This window comes from Monodelphis domestica, chromosome 2 (genome assembly GCF_027887165.1).
Source record: "Monodelphis domestica isolate mMonDom1 chromosome 2, mMonDom1.pri, whole genome shotgun sequence".
Classification (NCBI taxonomy): domain Eukaryota; kingdom Metazoa; phylum Chordata; class Mammalia; order Didelphimorphia; family Didelphidae; genus Monodelphis; species Monodelphis domestica.
Window position 1 is genome coordinate 459,407,984 of NC_077228.1, and position 20,425 is coordinate 459,428,408.

Here is a 20,425-nt window from a genome sequence, read left to right on the forward strand (position 1 = left end):
TCTGAAAACCTTACTCATGATGTGTAATCTTCACAAATACCTTAAACCCTGTTTTTTGGGAGCAGCTAGATGGCACCATAAATAAGAGTCCCAAGCCTATAGTCAAAGACAGATCTGAGTTCAAATTTGGTCTCTGAAATTTACTATCTGTGTGACTATGGACAAGTTACTTAACCCTGTTGGCCTCAATTTCTCATCTGAAATATGAGCTGGAGAAGGAAATGGTAAACCATTCCTTTATCTTTGCCAAGAAAACCCAAATGGGATCATGAAGAATCAGATATGATAGAAATGACTGGATGAAATCTCTTTTTATACCTTGCTTGATATTAATATTCATTGGGTTATTGAACAAAGTTATCTCTAATTTCATTTGTCAAAGAGTATATATAATTTTAAAATAAATTTGAGTAGAAGTGAGAAGAGTCTTCAAAGCTACATTTTGGTAAATTGGTGAAACAGATTAAAATACAAATATACTGTTGTAAAGGATTTTACCAGGAACAGGAAATCCTAAAAAACCAGGAAGTCATACAAAGAAAACCAGTAAGTCCTAGAGAGCAAGAAGCTTTACCCTAAGAGTCAGGAGAGAACCCAGAGGGTTTTCAGTCTGGTTATTCTGGGGTGGACCCAGAGAGCCAGTGATTCCCTCTCTTGTGGGCTTCCTGGAGACTCTGCTTATCTCTGCTGTTGCTGCTGCTGCTGAGGAGTGGATGTTCAACAGAGCTGCTGGTGACTTCCTACTGAGACTGCTGCTTGACCCAAAGAAGGACTCCAGTTGTGTGAGATCTACTTTGTCCTTGTTCTTGCCCCTACCAAACCCTCCCTAATATTAATTAATAATTTAAGGAGTTATTTTAGAATAGTTATAGGAAGTTATAAGGGTTTTAATTTCTGTTTTGGGTAAAAAAGTTAGTTATTCCCTGATTCCCTTTCCCATCTCCCTTTAGTTTAATAAACCTGTTATTTTGTTATATATGTATAGTTTTGAACCCTTATTCTACCCACCTCTTTCAATACATTTAAATATGTTTTGTGCATTTTTTTATATGGGCAATTATTATTATACAGAAGGAGTTACTCTGTGTGACACATTTGTTAAAAGCTAATTTGGATCTATCATGTCTTAAATGTTCTTCTAAATCAAAGATGCCAACATTTAATATTGCTAAAACATAACTCTGTATTAGAGATTTTTTCAACCGAGTATAATGGCAAGTGGGTCAGACTTAGAATTGAGAGAGACTGGATTTTGTTTCCTGGAAAACTCTATAACTTGCATCCCTTGCATCATGCCTAACTCTTCCTGCCATGATCCTTGTATTCCACCCCTAGGAACCATATTGATCTCTGTAGAGAGAAGTGAGCTCTTGCCTCATCTTATCCAGAACCAGATCATATCGCCCCCCTCCAGCTCCTTGTAAAGTGAGGTCTTCCCTCTTTGGGAGATAATCTCCTTGAGATAAGGTACTCTTCTGTCTCCTTTTATGTGTATTGACATCATTCAGCACAGTGCCAAACCTATAGTAAGCACTTGATGAAAGCTCTATGTCTACTGGTTGGTATATCCATCCATCTATCCATCCATCCATCCATCCATCCATCCATCCATCCATCCATCCATCCATCTTCTCTCTAATATATACCTTAAAAAAATTCTTACCTTTAATCTTAGAATCAATACTATCTATCCATTCCAAGGCAGAATAGCAATAAGAGCTAGGTAACAGGAGTTAAGTGACTTGCTCAAAGTCACACAATTTTGAAATATCTGAGGACAGATTTGAATCTGGGACCTCCTATATCTAATCCTGAGAGCCACCTAGCTGTCCCCTCTAATATATGCCTTTAACTTTAGTTAAGAGTCATAGTTTCCTCATCTTTAAAATTGGAAAAATAATATCTGTAATACCTCATAGGGTTGTTATGAAGTTCAGATGAAATAATATAAGTCCTAAATTAGTAGTGTCAAACTCTAATAGAAAATGGGGGGAGCACTAATCATATTTAAGAATTCCCACAGGCTGCATATTGATTTAGTTTTAAAATATAATATTGTCTCTGCATGATTATATTTTGTTTATTTTACTAAATATTCCCCAATTATATTTTAAATTTATTATTGTTACTTAAAAAAATATCTTCCATCTTAGAATCAATACTGTGTATTGGCTTGAAGGCAGAAGAGTGGTAAGGACTAGGCAATTAGGGTTAAATTGACTTGTCCAGTTACTCAGCTAGGAAGTATCTGAGACTAGATTTGAACCCAGGGCCTGCTGTCAAGGCTTGGCTCTCTCAACATTGAGCCACTTAGCTGCCCCTCTCCCCCTCACTATATTTTAATCTGCTTTAGGGGGTAGTACAGAGTGCTGTGGGATTTTTATACCTCAGCACTCTTATAAACATTTTTTATTTATAGGTTATTTTTATTTATAAACATTTATTTATAAACATTTTTTTTGTTTCTGGCTAGGACCTCTGATTTCATTGGCATGAGAAATCTAACCCACTTTGTAAAGGTATAATCACTAATAATAATTATGATTTTTGCTCAGACCTGTGATTTCATTGGTAAAAGAACCTCCTTCAAAGAAACAATGCCAACTATTCTGCAAATTATAGTCTTAGAGGGTTGTCCCCAGTACTGGGGACTTGCCAAGGCTCATACAGCTAATATATGTCAGAAAGATTCAAATCCAACTCAGAGCTTTGCTCTGCCGTAATACCTCTAATTATTATTGCTGATTTTTTTTATCATTGCCACTATTATTACACTGAGAATAGTATACTACTATTTGTAATAGTATATTATCCAGGCTGATCCATTCCCATTGAGACTTTGGGGGAACTGCCTCTTCTAAAGGGTTTGTCTGCTCCAGCCTTTGTGGTAGGGTGTCAAAGGCACAAAGTAGGGTTGTTGCCTTGAGAATGGAGACTGAGAGGGGGTTGCTATTACCTCAATTTTCTCCCAGCTTGAGTTTTGGCTCAGAAGCCTGGGAAAATCTCTCCAGACGAAAGATAAGAACTGTTCAGCAGCTCTAATTGCTAGAAAGTTATTCTTTCCATCATATCAGTAGATGTGGGAGTCTAGCGGTGGGGTAGTACCACCACTGAGCTTCTCTGCATGAGCAGGGTGGTGACAAGGAAACAGTACAGTGTGTCAGGGTAGGCAAACTCCCCAGCACTAATATTTAGCTGGCACCCTGAAGAGGTTACTTGGTAAGGCACAAGAGATGCTGGGAGATGGGGGATGTGTCAGGGGCGGCTGATTCTCCTTCTTAGAACAATCCCTGGCATTGTATGGGAAGCAAGGCTGGTCTATCAGTGCTGGTGATTCCTCTGACACTGCTGCTGTAGTTCTGGAGAAAGGATGCCTTAATGTGACCTGGTAACAGTGACTTAGGACAGATGCTGAGGCTGGGCTTTGCAGTTGTAACAGCAGTAGTGTTGGGGATTTGGTCATGGTTTAACCCTCTGGGTGAGTAACTGTGTGGTTCCCTGTGTACTTTGTCCACAATTTGGAATTAGAGGGGAAGATTCTTTTCTTTGTGTCTCTTTGGGAAAGTGGAGATCTCTGGGGAACCCCTACTTGTATACCCATGGGCTGAGGAAGTAGTCTGGGGGAAAGACATAGACAACTCTTGGTGATATAATGGATGGAGGGCTGGACTTCAAATCTGTGGAATCTTGGGCTAGTCACTTAACCTCTATTGGTCCTGGTTTCCTTAACTGTAAAATGGTGATGATAAAAACAATATCTTCCTTACAAGTGTTTGTGAGGGTCAAATAAGAAAACTGGAAAGTAATATATAAATATTAGCTGTTATTAAGACTGAATCAACTTATGTGGAGAATTGTTTTTAAAATAAAATACATTTGGGAAAAAAGACTGAATCAGTTCCAGTTATGTCAGAACTGAACATCAGCTAGGCTTAGTGGTATGTACTTAATGTTTTATTTTTTAAATAACCTTTACTTTCTGTCTTTGAATTGATACTAAATATTAGCTTTAAAGCAGAAGGGCAGCAAGGGCTAGGCAATTGGGGTTAAGTAAGTGACTTTCCCAGGGTCAGATAGGTAGGAAGTGTTTGGGGTCACATTTGAACCCAGGTCTTCCTGACTCCAGCCCTGGCTCTCTATCCACTGAGTCACCTAGCTGCTCCTGTGTTATGTACTTTAAAAAAAAGTCTCCATGTTTCCTATGTGTTAGGTCAAAACAGTGGTTACCTAGCATATTGAGCTGCAATTCATCTCTTGCTAATTCCTATTCATAGATTCTAGTTTTGCACTTTCGAATTACATAGAATAAGTCTATTTTCTCTTTGATATGCTACAGCTTTTTAGTTTTTAAATGGCAGCTGTTATATTCCCCTCTGTTTTTTCCTTCTCTATGTTAAATATATGTGGTTCCCTGAAAGATTCTCTACATACAAATGACATTTGTGGTAGAGTGACAAGAATGCATGTTGAATCAGAGGACTTGGTTTTGAATTGTGGTTCTTCCACTTATGACTTGTGGGATAGTGGGGGAGTTATTTCATCCTGGGGCTAATGTTCTTTCTAAGGTCCCTTCTAGATCTAAATCAACTAGCTGGTGACATGTTTTCAAGACCTTTTCTAATTTCTTTCCCAGTCCTCGGGCCACTCTTAAGTTTATCCGCATGCTTCTTGTATGATTGTCAGACTGGGAACCATAGCTACTGGCACAGTTTTACTAATGGACGTACGTATAGTTGAATTATTGCCTTCCTTAATCTGGACACTATTTTTAAGTTAATAAGCCTCAGACTACATGAGCTTTCTTAGTATTATGTTGGCTCACATCATGCTTGTGTCCAACTAAAAGTTATAGATTTTTTTCCCACATGAACTATACTATAAAGTAGATTTCTACCATTCTCTACTTAGGTATTTAATTCTTTTTATTTAGTATTTAGTTCTTTTCTTTTAGCCCTTACCTTCTGTCTTAACATTAATTCTAAACCAGAAAAATGGCAAGGAGTAGGCAATCGGAGTTAAGTGACTTGCCCAGGATCACACAAGTAGGAATTGTCTACAGCCAGATTTAAATCTAGGTCCTCTGGACTCTAGGCCTTGCACTCTATCTATCCATTGTGCCACCTACTTGCCCTGTAATTAGTTCTTTGATCCTAAATTCAGGACTTTATATTTATTTCTTTGAAATTTTTCTTATTCAATTGTCCATTAGTATAATCTACTAAGATACAATTTGATCCAGATTCGCTAATTTGACATTAGCTATTTTGTATTATATACATATTTGATTTGTGAGTCTTTTAAATTTTCATCTAAGTCATTTATAAAGATAATGAATAGGCAAAGTAAAAGTTCTTCAGCATGATAATTAACCCTCTCCCAACTCTAAATATAAACATCCCAACTCTCTTGTAAACAACTGTAGGCAGTTGTTCAGTGAATGAGCTATGAACCCGCCTTGTTATTTAGCCCACATTAAATAAAAAATAAATTGCAAAATTTCAAACTGTCTTGGCAAGCAATCAAAATCCAAGCATTTATTTCACAATGGTGAAATGGTCCCTACCCTCAAGGAGTTTACATTCTAATGGGGGAGATATCATTTAAAAATTAAGAGATATAGAATATGTACAAAGTGAATGCAAAGTAGTAATGGTAAAGATATTTTCATTTAAATGTAGGTCATTTCAAATGCTTGAGAAACCTGGAGTTTATAGAATGCTCAGCTTCCTTCAAAACAGAATTCAAGCATTGCTGGTAGAGTTGCAAATTAATCCAGCCATTCTGGAAGGCAATTTGAAATTATGTCCAGCAATACCACTGCTAGGTTTGTACCCCAAAGAGATAATAAGGAAAACTACTTGTACAAAAATATTCATAGTTGTGCTCTTTGTGGTGGCAAAATATTGGAAAATGAGGGGATGCCCTTCAATTGGGGAATGGCTGAACAAATTGTGGTATATGTTGGTTATGGAATACTATTGTGTTATAAGTACTGATAATCTGGAGGCTTTTCATATGAACTGGGAGAACCTCAATGAAATGAGCAGAACCAGAACATTATACACAAAAAGTAAAACATTGTTGAAAAATCCAACATAATGGACTTTGCTACTAGGAGCAATGCAACAAACCAGGACACTCTTAAGGGACTTATGTAAAAGAATGCTATCCACAATGAGAGAAAGAATTATGGGAGTAGAAATGGAAAAGCAAAACATATGACATCACTTATCACATGTATATATGGGTATGTGATTTGGGGTTTAGGCCTTTAAAAAATTGCTCAATAGCAAAAATGAATAATATGGAAATAGGTATCAAGAGACAACATTTGTACAACCCAGTGGAATTGCTTGTTGGCTCTGGGAGGGGGGATAGAAGAAAGGAGGGAAAGAAAATTAATCATATAAACATGGAAAAATATTTATAAATAAGTTTAATTTAACTTAATTTTAAAAAACAGTTCAAGGATCACAATCACATTCTGTAAAAGGCTTTTCCTTACTTACTTACTCCCTCCCTCCTCCCCAGTTTGTGTTCTCATCTTAGAATTACTTAGTAATTTTACATTTAATTATTTGTATACATGTTGTATCTTCCAACTAAAAAGTAATCTCCTGGAGGGCAGGGTCTGTTTCACTTTTTGCTTTTCTATCCCCCAGATTTAGCCCAGTGCCCTGTATATAGAGAGGGTTCTTAACAGGTGTTTGTTGAATTCAGTTGAAGAAAGCTAAGGATGGGTGGTGCAGTAGATAGAGTGCTAAGCCAGGAGTCAGTAAAACCTCCTAAATTCAAATCTGACCTTGGCTACTTACTAGCTGTATGACCCTTGGCAAGTCATTTAATCCTATTTGCCTCAGTTTTTCATCTGTAAAATGATCTGGAGAAGGAAATGGTAAACCACTTCAATAACTTTGCCCAGAAATCTCCAAATGGGATCACGAAAAGTCAGACTAAAGAACAAGGAATCCAAAGGGCGGAGGGAGAATGGAAGGCTAATAGGGGCACAGTGCAGCTCCCAATGACCTGGGAATCAGTCTTGAATCTGAGGGGATAGTAAGCAGGTTGATTTGGTTTATTGAAACCTTTGCTTGAGAGCAACATCTTCATACTTTCTGTTCATTTCAAAAATTCCTTGATCATCATACATCACAATCTTCCTTTCTTCTAGGATGATCTGTTAATGAAGTAGAGCTTGCCAAAACTAATCCCTCTCCATGAATCCTCGAACCTACCTCTTAAACCTTCCTCAGTGGATCATCCCCTTAAATAAGCCTGCCCCTTACATTTAACCTCTCCCTGAATACTGTTCCTTGACTACACCTACCAATCACCTCAAAATCTGATTTTGATTTCTCCTCCCCTTTTCAAATTCCTAGAACAAAGCTAGCTATTCTTGTTACTTCTACTTTCTCTCTTTTTACTCATTCCTTAGCTGTTTGCAGTTTGGCTTCTGACTGTCATTCAACAGAAACTTCTCTCTCCTTAACTGCCAAATTCACTCTTCCATATTGCTTGAATTTTTTGCTTCATTTGATACTGTTGACCACCCTCTATTCTTCAATACTTTTACATCTTTGGGTTTTCCTGGAATAAATCTCTCCTACTTCTTGTCTTACTTGTCCGCTCCTTCTCAGTCTTTGTCTATTTATCAACTGAACCACATTCCGGAATTGTGTGTCTTCTCCAAAGCTCTTGCCTAGTTCTCTTCTCTCTCCTTTCTAGGTGACTTTATCTGCTCCCTTGGATGTAAATGATCATTTCTATGTGTAGGCCTTCCAGATCTATATATCTGGCCCCAGTCTCTCTTCTGGGCTCAAGTTCTGCATGACACAACTATTTACTAGATATTTCTAACTAGATTTTCCAGAGGGACCTCAAATTCAACATATATAACAGAATTCTTCTTCCTCCAAATTAATCCTCTTCTAGATTTATCTAGTTTTGTTAAAGGTACCACTATATTTCTAATCCCCCAGGTTTATTACATTGATGTTACCTTGGTCCTCATTTTCTCTCACTGCTCATCTTATGGATGTATAATTAGAATTTTGAACCCCAGAACTCTCTTTCCCAGCTTCCCATGTTCCTTCTCACATTACATGCTAATGTAGGGAGGATATATTTTTCCTTAGCTCCTCCCTTTCACTCTCTTCTGGAAATGCTGCTGTGGAGGTAAGGTAAGAGGCAGGAGCATTTTACTCAGGTGTTTTTTACTCAGGTTTTTACTTTTGTTCTTTTTATTTTTTTCTACTTCAAGTGATTATTAATAAACCTTATAAAATATAATACTTGGAGTTATTGGATATTAATTTTAATCTTACATGGAATTTAAGTTACGTGGGATTGGGTGTTATTATGATTATTATTATTTGTATCCCCATGCCTCACAGTGTCTGGCACATAGCTGGCACTTAATAAAAACATAACTGATTTGGCTGGAATGGAGAGTATATGAAGGGGAGTAATGTGAAATACACCTAGAAAGGTAGTTTGGAGACAGACCATGAAGGGGTTAAAGTGCAAAGTTGAGCAATTTATGTTTTATCCTGGCAGTTGATTGGTGGATGGCATTCTACTTGAAGAGGACTAAAATGATATCACTGCTGAAGTCTTTTGACTTGAAAATAAATTGGATTTAAGTGAGGCAGTGTTGCACAAAGTCATCAAGCTACCCAAACAAATTAGGGGAGCACAAAATGTCTGTCAGACCTATAGATAAGGGAAGAAGTTGGGTTGAAAGAAGATTATGAGATGTAAAATAGTTAACTGACTATACAAAATTAAAAAGTTTCTACACAAACAAAATCAGTGCAATGAAGATTAAAATGCAAACAACAAATTGGGAAAAAGTATAACAAGTCTCTCTGATAAGGCTTTATTTCTCAAATATGTAGAGAACTGGATCAAATTTTATAAGAATATAAAGTATTTTTCTATTGACAAATGATCAAAAGATATGAACAGGCCATTATCAGTTGAAGGAATTAAAACTATTTTTAGTCATATGAAAAAATGTTCCAAATCACTATTAGATTAGAGAAATGTAAATTAAAACAAGTCTAAGGTACCTCACCCTAACCAGACTGGCTAACATGACAAAAAACGATAATGATAAATGTTGGAGGGGATGTGGGAAAATTGGGACACTACCACACTGTTGGTGGAACTGTGAACTGATACAACTCTCCTAGAGAGCAATCTGGAACTATGTCCAAAGGGCCATCAAACTGAACTTACCCTTTGATTCATTAATATCCCTATGAGGTTTGGATCCTAAAGAGATTAAAGCCAGGGGGAAAAAACCTACCTGTACAAAAATATTTATATCAGCTCTATTTGTGGTGGCAAAGAATTGGAAATTGAGGGAATGTACATCAATTGGGGAATGGCTGAACAAGTTGTGATATATACTTGTAACAGAATACGATTGTGTGCTTACAAACAAGATGATCACAAAAGAACCTGGAAAGACATATATGAAGTGATCCAAAGTGAAGTGAGTAAAACCAGGACAACCCTATACATTGTAACAATAATGTGTTATAATCAACTGTAAATGACTATTATCAACAAGGCAAGGATTTGGGACAATACTGAGGGACTCATACATCTATGAAAAAGGATATTCACTTCTATAGAAATGAATCCAAATGTAGATTGATACATGCCATTCTTATTTGCTCCATGAATTTTTTTCTAGTGTAAGCAATATGTGTCTTGCTTCATAATGAAATAAATATATATGTTATATATATGATTATATATGTATGATCCATATCATATTATCTGCCCTCTTGGGGATGGGGTGAAATGGAAGGGAGGGATAGAATATAGATTGCAAAATACCAGAAAATAAATATTAAAAATTATATTGATCAGGAAAAAGAAATAAAAATAAACAAAAAGTCTTCAATCTCATTCTCTCTTTCAGAGTCATCCATCCAAGTTGATCCAAGTTCAGTGGCAAGACAAAGTCAAGACATATGGTGACAACTTGGGCTGACATGGACAACCTTGGATTCTTTGCTAACCAAGCTCTAAATGTTCCACAAAGGGCCACTTCTTCTGCCTTCAGGCCCATTGGGACAAATTGTTTTCATCCACCCCTTCCACTGGGGAAAGTCTTCACATGCTTGGGGGTGACACCCTCCCTAATTCACCGATGGGTTTGAAGGCTCTTAGTTACCCTCAACATGGTTTAGCCTGTCTGCCCAGATGGTTCACTGGGAGATGGCCACTGTGCATGCTATAGCTTCTTAGAGCCACAGCTGAGACAGCATTGGGTGGATAGCAAAGAAAGGGGCTAACAAGCCCTCACATTAGAGAAACTAGTCTTCCCTAGAACACACCACCCCATACCTAGGCACCATTTTATCCTAGAGGCAATAGAAAGTCACTGAGTCTTCTTGGGCAAGGAGTATCAAGGTTAGACTTGTATTCTAGAAATTTTATTTTCATGGCTACATAAAGAATTGATAAGAGAGAGGTGAGCCTGGAAAGGAGATTAATAAAGAGGCTATGAAATGATTCCTCCTTTGTTCTGTTATTTCAGTCAGTGCTCTTCATGAACCCATTTGAGACTTTCTTGGCAAAGATACTGGAGTGGTTTTCTATTTTCTTCTCCAGCTCATTTTACAGATAAGGACACTGAGGTAGACTGTTTAAGTGATTTGCCCAGGGTTATAGAGAGAGTATATGAGTATGAGGCTAGATTTGAACTTAGATTCTCTTTGCTCCAGATCTACAACTCTATTCACTGCTCCAAGTAGGTACTCCTAGTTCCTCCTTACCCCTCCCATATTCTCGTATCAGTAATGAGGCAATGATTTGGTACTTTTTTTTTTTTTTAACTAGAATCATGAAGATATATAAGGACATAAACAACTATTAAAAGGCAGGGAGAAATGAAAACGGAGTCCTATCTTTGGTGAGCTTGGTGGTTAAACCTTTCAGTTGACAAGCACCTGTGTCTTGTCACTTGAAACCATTCCATTGTCTGGCTTAACCAACAAGTCTGAGCTCCCAATTTCATATTAGCAAAAATCCCCAGTATAACAATTAAGAGAGGTAATAACCAGAAGAACTAGCTTTGGGGCCAGGGATTCAAGTCTTGCTTCTTGTATACATTTTGCCTGTGTGACCCAGAACAATTCATTTAAGTCTCAGTGCCTCGACAATTCTTTCGGAAGGTGCTGATTTTCGAAGTTAATAGTTTTTCAGTAAGCACAAATTTTGTCCAAAAAGGCATCAGGTAGGTACCACTGAATGGCCAACATCTCACCTCTGTCCTGCTTGGGTCAGCTCTTTTCCATTCAGACCTACCCCACTCAGTAAATTTGCCCAAACTCTTGTCATGACTGTTTAGAACTGTCTTATTTTTTTTGCTTCGATCATTTCTGCAGGTCTACCTATTCTAAGGGTTAGGGGGGCCAAACATTTTTCCTTTTCCATTATTTTTTACCTCTGGCTGTTAGTGCCTGGCTAAGCAAATCAACCCAGGACTTTATTGAGCAAGAGTGGGGAGGAGGAGGTAAAGGTAGAGTGACCTTTTGTTCTACATTCTTGTGGCGTCAAATTTGCCACTTTCCCTGGTGTGTAGTCTTTTGTGGACTGGAGGAGGCGATGAATTCTTTATTTCTTTCTTTTTCTAAGCCCCCACTCCCTTGTTCTCAAAGCCCCTTTCTGGGGCCGATGGGATAATGAAGGCAATCCTTTATCTGTGATACCTTCTGCGCTTCTTGGAGGAGGGCCAGGAAAGCAACAAGGTCCTGTGGTTACCTTTGTATGCACGAGGGTCAGCCAGTATCGCCGTCCTCCGGTTTGCCAAGGGGCCTTCCGAAACCACAAAGCTGATCTGTGTCTGTTCGCCCCTATTCTGGGATAATACCTGGGGCTGGCATGGGGGAAGGGGGTAGTTAAGGCATACTTAGCTTGTGCATACTTTTCTAGTTCTCAAGAAACCCTGGAGAGTTGGAAGGAAGTGTCAAGATCGTAGGGAGAGAGAATGGGAGGACTTCCGATGTGGAGGGGTTCAAATTCAAAATGCAGCCCATAACCAAGCAAAAAAGGTAAGGGTAGGGGGAGAGAAGAGAGGGCTTCCTAAGAGCAAGCACACGGAAGGGGGCGTGGTAAAGGCGGACACGGGGCGGGGAATCGCGCGAAGCGAGGAAAGGCGAGGGGCGGGCCTGCGTGGGGTATGGCCCTCCGCTCGCCTCTCCTCTGTTCCCTCCCCCTAGCCCTACCCTGGCTTCCCAGCCTCCCCCGCGCTTCCTCAGCTTGGGCAGTCGTAGCAGCGGGCGCGCGTCCCTGTCCCGGGCTCGTTCCGTGCTATGGCGGCCTACAGTAAGTACCTGACGGCGCGGAATTCCTCGCTGGCCGGGGCCGCATTTCTGGTGCTCTGTCTGCTCCACAAGCGGCGCCGCGCCGCCGCCGCCGCAGCTTCCCGTGTCGGAGGCCCGCAGCACGGGTAAGTGGAGCCCAGCCGAGCACCCCCGCGCCTCGGGCACACGCTCCGAGGTCATGCCGGGACCCCTTTCCCCCCTCCCTTGTCCAGTTTGAACCAGCTTGTCCAGTCCTCGCTCGGTCACCGGGATCGGGAATGGGGTGGGGGGTACTCCTGGGGCGAGCCCTTGACACCCTTCCAACCCAGTGATGCTTATCTCCTGTGTGTGACTGCCCGCGTCCCCCTCCCCCCTCCGCGCTTGCGTTCCCCTCCCCTGCCCCAACTTTCCAGGATGACTTCGGACGCCTAGCCCTACTTCTCGCGTGGGTGGGTGCAGTACCCGGCTGGGGCCCCACCTGCGGGCCATTCCACCAGGGATCGTGGCTGCTCTTGAGCCCCGGGACAGTCCGGGGTCTACCCAAAGCCATATAGGAGGAGGTCGAGTCCTAAAACTCCCTTACACCCACTTGGCAAAGTCCCCAGAAAAGTGATTTGTGGACTCGGCCCTTGGCTTGTCATCGACACTGACCAAATCTATGACCCAAGAACTTGATTGAACAGGGTGTCCTCTTCCCGAGGTGTGCTTTTACTGCTTCCTCTTGCTCGGCAGGTGAAAGGTGACTTCTCCCTTCTGACTAGCCTCGGGGCTGGGGCTGCCGCTTTTGGTTCCAGAAGAATTCCAATTGGGAGACAGCATTCTTTTTTAGGATTGGGGAAACTGAGTTATCGTTTATCCTGAAAAAGATCAGTGAGAGGAAGAAAGTGAGGAAGGAAGATTGAGTGTTTTCTTTACCTAAATAACTCGGTTTCTCTTGAAGTTACTGACCAGCCCAGTCCAATGCACTGTGCCTTCATCGTCATCTTTTTGCTGTCTTTTCAATCAATCTATTTTATTCTATTAAAACTTCCACCACTAAAAATTGTAGCAAGAGAAATTAAGTTTTATTCAGTAGGAAGAAGTTTGGAAAAACTTAAGAGACCTTAGTACTTGTACGGTTCTATGAAATTAACTGTGATTTCTAATAGGAAGTAGTTCTGAACTGTCTCAAAGATTTAGTTTAAACGACATTTTTACATTAAAATGGGCAGGGGGTGGGGCTGAGGAATCAATGTTATCCTGGCACCATAGACATTTAAACAAATCCATTACCCACCTCTTTTAACTTATTTGATTCTATTCCCACCTACAAAGTTATTAATTTAAAAAATGCAAAAATAAAAAGTGACTTTGCATTAATGTTCTAGAAAGTAGTTAAGAATACCAAAAATGTATTAATATTAAAGGAATAGATAACAGAATTAGATAGGCCTCGATGCAAATTTTAGATGTTTCATGGAAAATAATTTAACTTAACAGTAGTAGAATAGTATGACATAAATTTTGTTAAAAACACTTTAAAATGAAAATTCTTTTATTAGAACTTACACAAAGCATTTTGAAATTAAATTGCATTTGGTGAATATATTGAATTAGAAATTATTGCTTCAAGATCTGTTAAATAGGAATAGATGAAAGAATTGTTGGTCATAGATAAAAGTGGGAATTTAAAAAGAAAAGAAACACAAAATAAATTACTTTTGTCCCACAGAATATTTAAGACTTGGTAAGGATTTTAAAATATTATTTTTTGGGAGGAGATGAAATGGTCAAATAACCTTTAGAGAGGTGGGGCAGGACCTATGATTTAATTGGTAAAAATGACTCTTTAATGAAGAAACTTCATCTACCAATGAAAGTCTTAACCTTCCCTGCAACTTGGAATCTTAGAGCACCTAGAATGTTGAGAGGTAGCTGGGATCAGTGGCAGAACTTAAATTCATGTCTTCTTGGTTTGTTCTGTCTTCCATGCCAAGATGCCTCTAGAAAGCTTTTATAGGTATACTGTGGTCTAGATGGTTTTAATTATCTTTCTATAACTGACCAAGATAAATGACACTTTTGTATTCTAGGTTGTGAAAATTGCCCACTTAATGGGTGGAGTTCTTATATTTAACTGTCCTTATAAATCTCATTGGTAAAGGCTAATTAGATGTATGTCAAGGTTAATCAAGAAAGAAGTCCAATAAGTCCTGCCTTTCATTTTGTGCAGTTAAAAATGTTGGACAATAGAAACTTCTAGAGTTGAGCTCTTGTAAAATAAGGTGGATAGAGCTGTTTTGTTGTTTTTTTAAATACACTCACCAAACTATTAGAAAATGGGCTGACTGAGTTGGTACATCTTGCTGCCAAATGAAAGTCTGCACTCATCTAGAGACTTCTAATACCCTGTCAGCTGTAGGAGGGAAAGTACCTTATCTTACCTAAAGTTGCTTCCTTTAATACCCACTTTGTACAATGCTCTATATTCATTACTTAAGTAACTTAAAAAATTTTTCATTTATCCAAAATTATTTTTTTATGAGGTTAAAGCACCACATTTAATCTAACAGATTTTTTGTAGAACCCTATGACTCCTTGATAAAAGAGAGCTACAAAAATGCATGAGATGGTACACTGGCCTTTTAGACATTTCCACCTGGATGTCCTATCTACAACCTGTGGTCTGTATGCCTAAAACTGAACTTTATTCCCCCCTCCTTCCTCCATCTCCCCAGTCTATCCCTCTCCTTAACTTTACTATTACTTTCCAGGGGGCACCATCCTCTCAGTAATTCATACTACCAAACTAAGCAATATCCTTAATCCTCACTCTCATTCCCCCCCCCCCCATATCTAATCTGATGCCCAGATCTGCCACTTTTGTCTTCATAACCTTTCAATAGAATACCTTTTTCATTCTGAAACAGTGGCCACCTTGCCTTTCTTTTATATCTACATGTCTAGCACATAATTAGCATTTAATAATTATGACATCAGTAAAACAAGCATTATAAAATGTAAGGTAATTTATGAAGAGGTAAGCATTTTCGATAATGAATGTTATAGAATTAAGGAGAGGAGATCAATGAGTGGTCAAGGAAGACTTCATAAAGGACTTGAGTGGGGCCTTGAAGAAGGATAAGATTTTAGATTTTTCTTAATATGGAAGAAACTAAATATTAATGGTTATTCATTTCAATTCTTCTTATGTTTGAGAGTTTTGATGCGAGGAAGAAATTTTCTTTTCTATTCCCTTAAACATTTTTCAGGAGGATTATACAAAATTTGTCATAAAGACAGGCAGACTTATGTACCCTTATTTAGGTTCATTGAACCTAAAAAGGTAAATTTGTAGATGAAAACATTAATACAAATATAAACAAGTAATCTGTCAGTTTTGAATGATGAAGTAATTAAAAGGCAAAAGTCTAATAAGAGTGGACTTAATAAGGTACAGGAGTATATAATCCTAAAATACTTTAGTTTCTCTTCTACCCTCATTCCCTGCCCCCTTAACTCCTCAATAAAATAACGTTTTAGAACATCTTAGAATAACTAATCAAAAGTCAAGCATTGTTCTTGTGCCTTTCTCACTATTCTGTCTTCAGCATGTGGGGTATTACTCAAGTTCAGGATTTGGCTTGCTATACATTGTCTTAAAGTCATTTGTAGAGCTTTAGCATTTTAGAGCCAGAAAGTATAGAAATAATTTAGTCCAGTCTCTTTGTTTTGTGCGGAATCTAAGGTCCACACAGGTTAAATCATTGGCCTAAAACTTAACAAGCTTCAACATCTTTCTTTTTTTTTAATACCCTTACTATCTGATCTAATTTTGTTTCTAAGTGAGAAGAGCCTTAAGGGCTAGGCAATTGAGGTTAAATGACTAGCCCAGAGTCATAAAGCTACGAGTGTCTGAGGCCAGATATGAATCCAGTGCTTCCTGGTTCCAGGCCTGGTGCTCCATCTATTGTGCTACTTAGTTGCCCCTTCAACTACATCTTCATCTCCTGCCATTAGGATATCCTCTTTTGAGTAAGCTGATATGATTGCATTAAATTCATGACATCATGTCATAATGGAAAAACATAGGTTCAGGACTCAGTAGACACCCAGGCTTTGTCAAATTGTAGTATGAACCATGGGCAAATCATTTCACTTCTGGATTGTGGTTTCACTATCTTTAAAATGAAAGGATCACTCAAGGCAGGTTCTTTTCACTTCTAAGTCTTAAGTGTAACTCTATAAGCATATCATCTTTTCATTGATAATCTGCTTCCTATAACAGATTCTCTATGTCAGTTATATCTTCCCCCATCTGCCAACCTAAAAACTTTTAATTTGTCCACTTTCTCCATATCTAATCTACATTTTTGTCAATTCATCTTTTCTTCTCCACTTCCACTATAATTATCCTCATCTAAACCCTTTCTAATTTGTTACTGCATTATTGTAGATTTCCATGCTTTTTTTTTGTTTTGCCCTTCTTTTTTTTTTGTTTTGCCCTTCTTTTGTTTTGCCCAAAAAAAAAAAGTTTTCCTGCTGCCAGACTTTTTCTCCTACTTTTTATTCTACTTTTTATTGAGAACTTAATATTCATAAGATATTATGATAGGGGGTGTAGCTGAGTGGCTCAGTGGATTGAGAGCCAGACCCAGAGACAGGAGGTCCTGGGTTCAAATTTGACCTCAGACATTTAACTGTGTGACCCTGAGCAAGTCACTTAACCCCCATTGCCTAGCCCTTACCACTCTTCTGGAGCCAATACATAGTATTGACTGTAAAGTGGAAGGTAAGGATTTAAAAAAAAAAGATATGATAGGTGACCTGGGGCATAAAGAAGGATAAGACATAATTATCTGCCTTTAGGGGATTATAGTACATTTGGAAATTTCACTACATAATTAGCAAAGATGGTAAAAGATGGGAACAATCAATGATGAAGGAGACAAGACTAAAGAAAGACAACTACACTAGTGGTAGAGCTTTAAATTAGTCTGACTGGATCACATCTGGTCTCAGGCACTTACTAGCTGTGTGACCCTGGGCAAGGCAATTAACCCTGTGGACTTCAGTTCTTCAATTGCAAAATGAGCTGGAGAAGGAAATGGTAAACTGCTTCAGTATCTTTGCCAAGAAACCCCCTCTGGGGTCAGGAGGAGTCAGACATTACTGAAAACAACTCAACAACAACAAGAAGAGTTTAATACTTTATGTTTGGAGAGCACTTGCATTTATGTTATCTCATATCCTCATTGCAGTCTGTGAAGTAAATAATCACAGTAGTTTGTGGGGATCCACAGCACTTAGAGCTGAAAAGGATTTTAAATTGTACCTGTCTTATGCATAAAATAATATAGACATTTTAACTTCAATACAAAGTAGGACAGAAAAAGAGAATGGTATATGAAATTGAAAACTTCTATTGTATACTTCTTGCTCTTCTTTAGAAGGGACTTTAGAGAACATCTGGTGCAACAGTGAGGAAAACCAAGGTCTATGGAGGTTGTGACTTACCCAAGTTCACACTGTAAGTAACTGTTAAAGATAGTATTTGAATCCAGATCTCTTATGACTCCAAGTCCATCAACTACCTTTTCCATTACAGGCCATTGCCTTTCCTAGGCACTTTCTTCATAATCATTCTGTAAAGATTATTCATCTCATTTGACAGAACCTGAAGCTTAGAAGGGCAAAACAGTTTCTGTCAGTGTGCCTAGGACTTGGAAATACAAAATGAAAAATGAAATAGTTTCTGCCTTGCAGGGACTTTATGGGAGACAATGTATACACAGTAAATAAATCTGTAAAAGTAGATTGGAGCCAGGTTTTGAAGGGCTTTAAATTGGTAAACCCTCGGCAGACACTTAACTTATGTTTGTCTTAATCTACTGGAAAAAGAAAGGGCAAACCACTCCAGTATCTTTTCAAAGAAAACCCTATGTATAGTACTATGCCCATGAGTGACAAGAGTTGGACATTACTGAACAGCAGCATCATGGTTGTATGAACAAATTACTAAACCTTCTTGGACCTTAGTTTTCTTATTTGTAAAAATAAAAAGGTTGGACCTAGATAGTCCCTGGAGGTCCCTTTCAGCTCTAGAGCTATGGACCAATGACATAAGTTGAATCTTGACACACCTATACTTCCTATTTTTTTTCCTTTTTCCCCCATCAGCTGCTCTGCTTGATTTTTGTCCCAGGAATATCTTGCCCTCTCCAGGATAAGCTCATCATCTGAAATCTCATCAGTATGGATGGAGATTGCTAATCAAAGCCTCCTCAGCTGCCTCTCCCCTCCCATTGGAGGATAAAAGGGCTGAGCAATAAACTCTCAAACCCTTCCTGTAGGGGGCTCAAAGTTTATAGTTAATTTCATTTTCCTTAACTGCTCTGCTTGGTTTCAACTCCATTAACATCATGTATGCTTCTGTAATAGGTACTCTCTTTCCACTTCCTCACTCCTTATTCGCTCCAGTATTTCTTGTTGTTTGGATTACCAAAGAGTTATTCAGTCTTTGTTTTCAGAGAGGACCAATGATATCGTGGTGGGGTGGATATCTTGACTTGCGCATGAATTGAAGTGAGGCAGAATCCTACAGTCCTTAGCCTCACATTCTCTTCCAGAGTCATTAGAGTCCAAGATAGAAATCAGGATGACTGATGATGGCAAGGATGCAGTGAATGATCATGGGATCTTTGAGGTCTGACCAAACTCTACGTATTCCACAACTCCTTCAGTTGCCTTCATGGACATTGGAACAATTTGTTTTTATCTGCCCGTTGTGCAGGGAAAGTCTTCACATGCTTGAGGTAGACATCTCCCTAATTCACAGATGGATTTGGGATTCATTGCTTTCCTCAACCTGGTTTCGTCCATCTGCCAAGAGGGTTTACCAGAGTGTGGCTACTGAGCATGCTATAGCTTCTTGGAGCCAAAGGTGAAAGTTGAGTGTCAGGTGGACACCAAAGGTGAGTGAGAAGCCCTGAAAAGGCCTTGACAAGTTCTCACAGTAGAGATGCTAGTCTTCATTGAATATCCATACACCCCCCAAAAGAATAGAAGGTATAGTCAGGCAGATTTTGGGTAAGTGTAGAGATAAATTTTCTAATAACTATATCTGTTAGCTTTGGTTGTTATTTTCTTATAGTCGAATGAGTTACTCCAGGAGAGATGGTAGGCTTCTTATTGTAGGTCTTAAAAGAGTTTGGGTGTTCATATATCTCTTTTGTAAAAGGAATGAATAGGTTTTTTTAGGTAGGAATTGAACTAGATAGCTTCTGAAGTCCCTTCCAACTAAATTTGTGAGTAATTGAAAGTTAATAGTATTTCAGTAATTCAGTAACTCAAGAATTTAGGGGGCAGCTAGGTTGCTTAGTGGATTGAGAGCCAGACCTAGAGATGGAAGGTCCTGGGTTCAAATGTGGCCTCCAGACACTTCCTGGCTGTGTGACCCTGGGCAAGTCACTTAACCCCCATTGCCTAACCCTTACCATTCTTCTGCCTTGGAACCAATACTATGTATTGAAGGTATAGAAGGTACAGAAGGTAAGGGTTTATTTAAAAAAAAAAAAGACAAGGATTTATAATTTTATAACTGGGTTGGTAACTGGTTGCCTCTAAAATTATCTGAGCTGAGTTTTGGGCTCCAGATTCTTTAATTATTGTTAATAATTTTATAATAATAATAATAACAATGAAATATTATTCAGTGAACTTCATGCCATATGCTATTATATAGATGACGAGACTGAAACTGAAAGGCCCATTGTTATTAATAACATTTATAATACTAATCACAACTTTGCTTTCTTTTGGTAAAATAAATTTTGGGTAATGAATTTGATAGACTCACATCAGGTTATTTCCACCTCTTATTTTGTATTATTTCAAGGTGCCTCCTGTTGTCTGGAGAGAATTCTGAAATTCCTAGGAATACATAAAGGGACAGGGACTGGATCTGAGAAGTTAAATATCTTGTTATATAGTCAAACCAATAAGAATTGTTATTCTTAATTTATCCTATTCACAAAATTGAGTGATTTTTATGTATGTGTGCTGAATGTTTTGGTGTTACAATTCTTAATCTCTTCCTTCCTGCTTTTTCAGTTTGGAATTTA

The 20,425-nt window shown here is 38.6% G+C and overlaps 1 protein-coding gene across 4 annotated transcripts in view; it reads left to right on the top strand.

The window, feature by feature from the left end:
• Positions 1-3,317: 3,317 nt before the first annotated feature.
• Positions 3,318-20,425, top strand: part of ABCD3 (ATP binding cassette subfamily D member 3) — a 130,721-nt gene continuing 113,613 nt past the window's right edge. Inside the window, exons 1-3 of one of the 4 annotated variants that reach the window (XM_056819110.1) lie at positions 3,318-3,478; positions 9,935-9,989; positions 11,953-12,071. In XM_056819110.1, the coding sequence (XP_056675088.1) occupies positions 9,987-9,989; positions 11,953-12,071 (122 nt within the window). In that variant the 5' untranslated portion in view covers positions 3,318-3,478; positions 9,935-9,986. Of the gene's footprint in view, positions 3,479-9,934; positions 9,990-11,864; positions 12,072-12,156; positions 12,470-20,425 lie in introns of those variants that run through there. The other 3 variants (XM_056819111.1, XM_007485000.3, XM_007485001.3) reach the window with 3 other exon arrangements.